At 45.4% G+C, this 9,920-nt stretch overlaps 1 protein-coding gene across 1 annotated transcript; it reads right to left on the reverse strand.

Annotated features, from left to right (window-relative positions):
- Positions 1-136: 136 nt before the first annotated feature.
- On the reverse strand, positions 137-3,955 carry mrpl20 (mitochondrial ribosomal protein L20). The gene is made up of 4 exons (XM_023992283.2): positions 3,729-3,955; positions 2,907-3,017; positions 1,086-1,163; positions 137-667 (listed from the first exon to the last, which is right to left on the reverse strand). The coding sequence occupies exons 1-4, from the start codon at positions 3,813-3,815 to the stop codon at positions 494-496; spliced, it is 450 nt and encodes a 149-aa protein (XP_023848051.1). The 5' UTR covers positions 3,816-3,955; the 3' UTR covers positions 137-493.
- Positions 3,956-9,920: the final 5,965 nt, after the last annotated feature.

Consider the following 9,920-nt stretch of genomic DNA (forward strand, 5'->3'; position numbering starts at 1 on the left):
AGTGCTTTACATAACCTCATTTAGTCGTGGTCTTAGAAACCCTAAATTGAGACCCCCACTCATTAGGAGAAAGTACATAATGTTTCATTGTCATATATTTGTGTAACATTAGCAACAACAATATCAGAACACTGAATAGATAAAATGTTTTATTTACTAGACAATCATTTTCCAAATGTATTGACAAATACACAATCACACATATATACATAGACACAAGGCATTACAAATGAAGGTCAAGTATTTTCTCTGTAACTCTGGCCCCTGACCACCACTCAACCATCTATGAATACCATCCCATTAAGTGTAGTTTGGAGCTGGATTCTGTCTGTATCCATTCAGTAATCATGATTCAAAGAGGGATTAAATGGTTGCAGGGCAGAACTGTGTTGGTCGTATTGCAGGTAAGGAAAATGGGTTATTGGATGGGTGGGTCACTTGCAAAGAGGTGGTATGGTGTCCATTGCAATTGCCTATGGAGGAGGTGGCTAGATCACTGTAGCGTGACGATGCGTGAGAAGACACCAGGAGGCTCTTTGCCGTCGCCCAGCGCTGCACCGAATCCCTCCTGTTGCCTCGCCCTGGCCAGCTTTGCAAGAGACAGGAATGACTTAGGTTCTGTGATGGCAAGGTCGCTCAGAACACGTCGATTCACCTCAACACTACTCTGTAACGGGAGAGAAAAGGGATGGAAGTGTAAATAAATATACACCTTGAACTAACAAAAATCTAAGGAGAACTTAGGATTTGAGTTACAACATTAAGGAGTGGGATAAGAGGGTAGTGCAGAGGGTTTTTACAGTAAAGTACATAAAATCAATCATGTAACATTCTATTTGTACCATTCATCCCTATTTGTTATTAATATATAACATTTTCAGTGAATCCCCTCCAGCTAATGTTTTTATTTTCTAAGTATCTTCTGTGCTCTGATTACATGTGGTTGCCCTCCTAATAGAGCCGCTGCATCATTGTAAATCAGACCTTGGGAACAAAAATGCCATACAGCGGTGTACTGAATTCTCACTAGCTGAGACAGAGTGGTAACTAGGTTAAGACATATACTGTAGGCCTACTGTACTGACCTTCACCAGGTTGTGCATAAGGGCGGGGTACTTCATGCCGTGCTCCCGTGATGCTGCCGCGATGCGTGAGATCCACAACTGATGAAAGACATTGTTTTAGGATCACACAATAGCAATCATCTACATTAGAGGTCGACCGATTAAATCGGGGCCGATTTCAAGTTTTCATAACAATCGGAAATCTGTATTTTTGGGCGCCGATTTGAAGTTTTTTTTCTTTCTTTTTTTACACCTTTATTTAACTAGGCAAGTCAGTTAAGAACACATTCTTATTTTCAATGACGGCCTAGGAACAACAGATTTTTAACCTTGTCAGCTCGGGGGATCCAATCTTGCAACCGTACAGTTAACTAGTCCAATGCTCTAACACTGATTACATTGCACTCCACGAGGAGCCTGTCTGTGCCGCGAATGCAGTAAGCTAAGGTAAATTGCTAGCTAGCATTAAAAACTTATCTTATAAAAAACAATCAATCAATGACTGTCATTGCTCCAATGTGTACTTAACCATAAACATCAATGCCTTTCTTAAAATCAATACACAAGTATATATTTTTAAACCTGCATATTTAGCTAAAAGAAATCCAGGTTAGCAGGCAATATTAACCAGGTGAAARTGTGTCATTTCTCTTGCGTTCATTGCACGCAGAGTCAGGGTATATGCAACAGTTTGGGCCGCCTGGCTCTTTYCGAACTAATTTGCCAGAATTTTACGTAATTATGACATAACATTGAAGGTTGTGCAATGTAACAGGAATATTTASACTCARGGATGCCACCCGTTAGATAAAATACYGAACGYAATAAACGTTTTGTTTTCYAGGTGATAGTTTCCGGATTAGTCAAAGGTATATGGTTTAGAGAGAAATAGTCGATAATTCCTGTAATAACTTGCGGCTGAACTTGAAAGGGGTCACTCTGTTATTTTACCGTTCATGTCTTCCATAGAGAATATCTTGATCTACTTCAAATAAGGTCTGTGTTTCGTGCAGGCTTAAACCGCCTCAACATTTTGATACCCGTGTAAATCTCACTAGGATATGGTAACGTTTGTCAACATATTTTCATAAATCCACTCTATAAAAAAATTGATCTTCGCTTATAATTTAGCCAATATTGAGCAGAGTTACCTTGTCCTATGGATATCTACACAGTTATAAAATTGGCACGGTGGTGTAAGCCTACACGAAACACAGACCTTATTTTAAGTGAATCTAAAAAAATATCCTATGGAATAAATGAAGGAACCGCTTTTCAGATTTTGCTAGGTGTCATGGGAATTATGACTCGCACTTTGGTCGTCAATTCTTACCATGCCCATTATTAAAATAAAATTTCCTGCATATAGAAATGACAGTTTTTGTTTTCAACATTCATCACAGGTAACTTAAACTCTATTTTTATTCAAACAGTTGAGAGTATTTGTCTCCTAAGCAGACTCTTCAGTATCATTGTCACTTCAGAGCTGTGTGTATGTGTATTATATTAAGTTAAAATAAAAGTGTTCATTGTTAATTAGGTATTGTTGCAATTGTCATTATTACAAAAATGTGTGTGTGTATGATATATATATAAAATTGTATTTTTAATAAATCGGCCAATTAATCGGTATTGGCTTTTTTTGTCCTCCAATAATCGGTATCAGCGTTGAAAAATCATAATCGGTCGACCTCTAATCTACATGTAGCTGATTATCATAAGGATGAGAGGAGAGTTCTTGATGACATGTTAGGGTGCACATATAGATCTAGGGTATAGCATAGCTAGCACATCAGATTAGATGTATCAATGACATGGCTATAATTCTGAACATGCTCTTACCGTACGCATGTTACGTCGTTTTATTTTGCGAGCCTTAGTAGCATATACAAAGGCCCTTCGTACTGCCCTCACTGCCAGGCTGTAGCATCTGTTCTTTCTACCTCTGAAGTGCTGATGGACACAGATAGGGGAAGAGAAATACAGATGGGAATGGGCAAAAAGGGTAACACACTACAAGGGTATGAGGGCTCTTTGGAGCCAAGTTCATTTTAACTCTGACAATACAGGAAGTGAATTGAAATGAATGAATTGAAAAGTCCATGGAAATAACATTGCACAATTTTAATTCATCCCCAGGATAACATTTAATTGAACCCAAATGGAAAGGTAGATTGGTTTTTACTTCATTGACGTTAATTGGCAGATGACCTCTAGTAACGTTACTCAGSTAAAATTGAGAAACATCTTCGTTTCTTAACCACCTAGCTAGGTTGCTAACTAAATAAGACGACTAGCTATAACGTTACCACACTTGTACACTGTATCTGCATGACATGTGCAAGAGGTGAGTAGGACTAGCTACAACAGGCCTAAAATTGGCACAGTCCTCTTTGGAATGAGACTAGCCCTAAAATAAGTACCAGACAGCTATTTGGGAAACTAGCTGAAATGCTTCGTATGTAATTTCTAGCTATCTTAACTAGCATCATAACTAGTTAGCTATATAACGTTAATAGATGAGTCACCTGCAGTGTAAAACTGTCACTACGGTGAGTAAAGGTTGCATACAAAGCAGCTAAATTCTGTAATGTCAATTAAATAGAATAGCTAGCTAACTGTCAGTCAATGGCTGGCTAGCTAGTAGCTACAGTGCTAACTTACCCGTGCATTACTGAGAACTTCTTGAACCTTCCAATATCGATCAGGTCCACGATTGCGGATCCAGCAAGATAAAGTCAAAAACACCATCTTTCTTTCGTAAAGATTTTAATACGATCCTGTAGTTTTCCCTTTGTCAACCCCAATGGATTAGATGACCTTTATGCAGCACGGGAGATCACATGTGTACGCTGCTTTTTGCAGACTAGCTAGTATTATGCCGGCAGCACAAATTATGTCAAATTGGAATGGTAAAAAGGAAACCTTCTAAATAAAATCCCGCATTTCAAAACATTACAGTGTGGATAACTAATTCAAAATATATTGCATTTTAATCAATTGCCACTTTTATTATGCCAATAACAAAATACAAAAAGTAATAAAAATTAATAAATATATATATATATATATATACAGTACCAGTCAAAAGTTTGGACACACCTACTCATTCCAGGGATTTTCTATATTTATACTATTTTCTACATTGTAGAATAATAGTGAAGACACCTAAACTATGAAGTAACACATGGAATCATGTAGTAACCAAAAAAGTGTTAAACAAATCTAAATATATTTTATATTTGAGATTCTTCAAAGTAGCCACCCTTTGCCTTGATGACAGCTTTGCACACTCTTGGCATTCTCTCAACCAGCTTCACATGGAAGGCTTTTCCAACAGTCTTGAAGGAGTTCCCACATATGCTGAGCACTTGTTGGCTGCTTTTCCTTCACTCTGAGGTCCAACTCATCCCAAACCATCTCAATTGGGTTGAGGTCAGGTGATTGTGGAGGCCTTGGTCAAATAGCCCTTACACAGCCTGGAGGTTTGTTGGGTCATTGTCCTGTTGAAAAAGAAATGATAGTCCCACTAAGCGCAAACCAGATGGGATGGCATATCGCTGCAGAATGCTGTGCTAGACATGCTGGTTAAGTGTGCCTTGAATTCTAAATAAATCACCCAGTGTCACCAGCAAAACATCCCCACACCATCACACCTCCTGTAGAAAGGCCCATGGAGTTGGTGGAATCGTCCTTTAATTCATGGCCACTTGCTCAGCTGGGCCAGGGGCGTTTCAATTGGTATAGAATCAGCTTGATCCCCTCTGTCAAATACGCTTGGACCTTATTTTTTGGTATTTTCTCTGAAAATGAAAGAATCAAAGAAAATTAGAATTAAAAAAAGGTTTATCCCCTGGTTCTACCGTGATCTTGCAGAGTTACTACACCTCAATAATTGCATTTGGTGAAAGGCTCGGCACACGCATACTCTTGTTCAGGCAAATGAGAAAAAGTGCACTGAGGCTACCCGGAAGGCCAAAGTTAGTTACTTTAAGAAGCAGTTCTCTCTCTGTGTGTCAAACCACAAGAAGTTCTGGGAAACGGTTAAAGACCTGGAGAATAAACCCTCCCCCTCACAAGCTGCCCATGTCCCTTAAAGTTGATGATGTGGTTGGTACTGACAAGAAGCACATGGTCTCTCTTCTCTGGGGAGGTTCCCATTGCTTGGAAGGCAGCCACGGTTCATCCTATATTTAAAAGGGGAGATCAAGCTGATCCTAACTGTTATAGGCCTACTTCTATTTTGCCCTGTTTAACAAGTGTTGGAAAACTTGTCATTAATCAACTGACTGGCTTTCTTGATGTCTATACTATTCTCTCTGGTATGCAATCTGTTTTCCGTTCAGGTTATGGATGTGTCACTGCAACCTTAAAGGTCCTCAATGATGTCGCCATTTCCCTTGATTCTAAGCAATATTGTGTAGCTATTTTTATTGACTTGGCCAAAGCTTTTGATACGGTAGACCATTCCATTCTTGTGGGCCGTCTAAGGAGTATTGGTGTCTCTGAGGCCTGGTTTGCTACCTCTCTCAAAGAGTGCAGTGTATCAAACCAGAACATCTGCTGTCTCAGCCACTGCCTGTCACCAAGGGTGTACGCCAAGGCTCGATCATAGACCCCACGCTCTTCTCCATTTACATCAGCAACATAGCTCAGGCAGTAGGAAGCTCTCTCATCCATTTATATGCAGATGATACAGTCTTATACTCAGCTGGCCCCTCCCCAGATTTAGTGTTAAACACTCTACAACAAAGCTTTCTTAGTGTCCAACAAGCTTTCTCTGCTCTTAACCTTGTTCTGAACACCTCCAAAACAAAGGTCATGTGGTTTGGTAAGAATAATGCCCCTCTCCCCACATGTGTGATTACTACCTCTTGAGGGTTTAGAGCTTGAGGTAGTCACCTCATACAAGTACTTGGGAGTATGGCTAGACGGTACACTGTCCTTCTTTCAGCACATATCAAAGCTGCAGGCTAAAGTTAAATCTTGACTTGGTTTCCTCTATCGTAATCGCTCCTCTTTCACACCAGCTGCTATACTAACCTTGATTCAGATGACAATCCTACCCATGCTAGATTACAGAGACATAATTTATAGATCGGCAGGTAAGGGTGTTCTCGAGCGGCTAGATGTTCTTTACCATTCGGCCATCAGATTTGCTACCAATGCTCCTAAAAGGACACATCGCTGCACTCTATACTCTTCTGTAAACTGGTCATCTCTGTATACCTGTCTCAAATCCCACTGGTTGATCCTTATTTATAAAACCCTCTTAGGCCCCACTCCCCCCTATCTAAGATATCTACTGCAGCCCTCATCCTCCACATACAACACCCGTTCTGCTATTCACATTCTGTTAAAGGTACCCAAAGCACACACATCCCTGGGTCGCTCCTCTTTTCAGTTCACTGCAGCTAACGACTGGAACGAGCTGCAACAAACACTCAAACTGGACAGTTTTATCTCAATCTCTTAATTCACAGACTCAATCATGGACACTTACTGACAGTTATGGCTGCTTTGAGTGATGTATTGTTGTCTCTACCTTCTTGCCCTTTGTGCTCTTGTCTGTGCCCAATACTGTTTGTACCATGTTTTGTGCTGCTACCATGGTGTGCTGCTGCTATGTTGTGTTGCTACCATGTTGTTGTCATGATGTGTTGCTACCATGCTGTGTTGTCATGTGTTGCTGCCATGATATGTTGTTGTCTTAGGCCTCTCTTTATGTAGTGTTATGTTGTCTCTCTTGTCGTGATGTGTGTTTTTTTCCTATATTTTTATTACATTTATTTTAAATTTTTAATCCCAGCCCCCGTCCCCGCAGGAGGCCTTTTCCTCCTTTTAATGAGTTGAGATCTGTCGGACATTTCCACCTGACCTAATTAAAGCTCCCCTGGCCCAGCTGAGCAAGTGGTCATGAATTAAAGGATGATTCCACCAACTCCATGGGCCTTTCCACAGCCATCCCGGGAATTTGTTAAATTCCAAACTCCTCAAAAGGCTCATCGCTCCACGTCCTCTGTCATCTCAGGGAGAGGAATTAGTTGGGCAACTGATCGGATATATGTCCGGTTCTTTACCTGGATCTCCACTGATCTAATACAACCGTCGGTCCCAGGCATGGTCTTGGTGATATGGCCCACCAGCCAGGAGGCTCGAGGCACTTGAGGGCCCACTATCATTACTACTTGGCCAGTGTCCAGGCTGGCCATTTCTTTCCACCATTTCCCTCTGTGCTGTAGGCTTGGTAGGTAATCCCGAATGAATTTGGCCCAGACATGGTCAGCCAAGATCTGACTGTGTCGCCACCGGTGTCTGCCAACGAGGTTGGTATCAGCATACATGGCTTGAGGAAGTGACGCATCTCGGCGCCTCATCAGGAGCAGATTTGGTGTAACAGGATCTGGGTCAGCGATGTCTGCAGAGAGATATCCCAAGAGTTTGGAGTTCAGTATCCCTTCCACCTCTAGCAGGACGGTCCGCAAGACAGTTTGGTCCCCCAGGACAACTCATAAGGCCGACTTCACAGATTTGATCTCTCGCTCCCATGTTCCTCCAAAATGAGGAGCTCATGGAGGGTTAAATTTGAAGGAGATTTGTTGGTCCATCAGTTGATCCTGGAGGCTTGGTTCCATTGCTTGGAAGGCTTCCTTCAACCTGGCTTCTCCTGCCTTGAAGTTTGTGCCCGTCAGCCAGAATCTCGTAGGGTTTCCCCTGTCGGGAGATAAACCACCGTAGGGCCATGAGGAAGGCTTCAGTATCCAAACTCGCTTATAGGTCCAGGTGGACACATCTAGTTGTCAAATACTTGAACAGAATGACCCAGCGCTTCTCCACATGACGACCTAGCTTGATCGTAAAGGGGCCAAAGTAATCTACTCCTGTTGACCAGAAGGGGAGTGTAACGGTTGTCGTCGGTGGAAGGAGAGGACCAAAGCGCAGCGTGGTTAGTGTTCATCTTATTTAATGAAACTGAAACTGAACACTTCAAATTACAAAACAACAAAGTGAAAACAGAAAAAGTTCTATCTGGTGCAGACACACAAAGACTGAAAACAACCACCCCCAAAACCCAACACAAAACAGGCTACCTAAATATGTTTCCCAATCAGAGACAACACAAAACACCTGCCTCTGATTGAGAACCATATCAGGCCAAACACAGAAACAGCAAAACATAGAAATACAAACATAGACTGCCCACCCCAACTTACGCCCTGACCATACTAAATAAAGACAAAACAAAGGAAATAAAGGTCAGAATGTGACAGTACCCCCCCCCCCCCAAGGTGCGGACTCCGCCCGCCAAACCTGAACCTATAGGAGAGGGTCTGGATGGGCATCTGTCCGCGGTGCGGCTCTGGCGCTGGACGTGGACCCCACTCCACCATTGTCTTTGTCCACTTTTTTAGCGTCCTTTGAGCGGCGACCCTTGCCGCCGACCTTGGCCTGGGAACCCTAATAAAGGGCCCCACTGGACTGAGGAGCGCCTCTGGACTGAGGGACGCCTCTGGACTGAGGAAACTCCTCCGGACTGAGGGGCAGCTCCGGACTGAGGGGCAGCTCCGGACTGAGGGGCAGCTCAGGACTGAGGGGTACTCATGACTGAGGGTAGCTCATGACTGAGGGGTAGCTCATGACTGAGAGGTAGCTCATGACTGGGGGGCAGCTCATGACTGAGGGGCAGCTCCGACTGAGGGGCAGCTCCGGACTGAGGGGCAGCTCCGGACTGAGGGCAGCTCCGGACTGAGAGCGGCGAGACTCCGGACTGAGGGCAGCTCAGGACTGAGGGGCAGCTCAGGATGAGGGGCAGCTCAGGACTGAGGGCAGCTCAGGACTGAGGGTAACCTCAGGACTGAGGGGTAGCTCATGACTGAAAGGCAGCTCATGACTGAAAGGCCAGCTCATGACTGAAGGGCAGCTCTGGCAGCTCCTGACTGGCGGGCGCTCTGGCGGCTCCTGACTGGCGGGCGGCTCTGGCGGCTCCTGACTGGCGGGCGGCTCTGGCGGCTCCTGACTGGCGGCGGCTCTGGCGCTCCTGACTGGCGGGCGGCTCTGGCGGCTCCTGACTGGCGAGCGGCTCTGATGGCTCCTGACTGGCGCGGCGCTCTGGCGGCTCCTGACTGGCGGGTGGCTCTGGGGGCTCCTGACTGGCGGGGCGCTCTGGCGGCTCCTGACTGACGGACGGATCTGGCGGCTCAGGACAGACGGGCGGCTCTAGCGGCTCAGGACAGACGGCGGCTCTAGCGCTCAGGACAACGGGCGGCTCTGAGCTCAGGACAGACGGGCGTCAGATGGCGCTGGACAGACGGGCGGCTCAGACGGCGCTGGACAGACGGCGGCTCAGACGGCGCGGACAGACGGCGGCTCAGACGGCGCTGGGCAGACGGGCAGCTCAGGCGGAGCTGGACAGATGGGCAGCTCTGGCCTGCTGAGGCGCACAGTAGGCCTGGTGCGTGGTGCCGGAACTGGTGGTACCGGGCTGGGACACGCATCTCAGGGCTAGTGCGGGGAGAAGGAACAGGGCATACTGGACCCTGGAGACGCACATTAGGCCTAGTGCGTGGTGCCGGCACTGGTGGTACCGGGCTGGGACACGCATCTCAAGGCTAGTGCGGGGAGCAACAACAGGACGCACAGGACTCTGGAGACGCACAGGAGGCGTGGTGCGTGGTGTAGGCACTGGTGGTAATGGGCTGGAGACACGCACCATAGGGCTAGTGCGTGGAGGAGGAAACAGGGCTCTGAAGACGCACAGGAAGCCTGGTGCATGGTGTAGGCACTGGTGGTACTGGTTGGGGCGGGGAGGTGGCGCCGGAAATACCGGACCGTGCAGGCGTACTGGCTCCCTTGAGC

The sequence above is a fragment of the Salvelinus sp. IW2-2015 genome, linkage group LG1 (assembly GCF_002910315.2).
Source record: "Salvelinus sp. IW2-2015 linkage group LG1, ASM291031v2, whole genome shotgun sequence".
Classification (NCBI taxonomy): Eukaryota; Metazoa; Chordata; class Actinopteri; order Salmoniformes; family Salmonidae; genus Salvelinus; species Salvelinus sp. IW2-2015.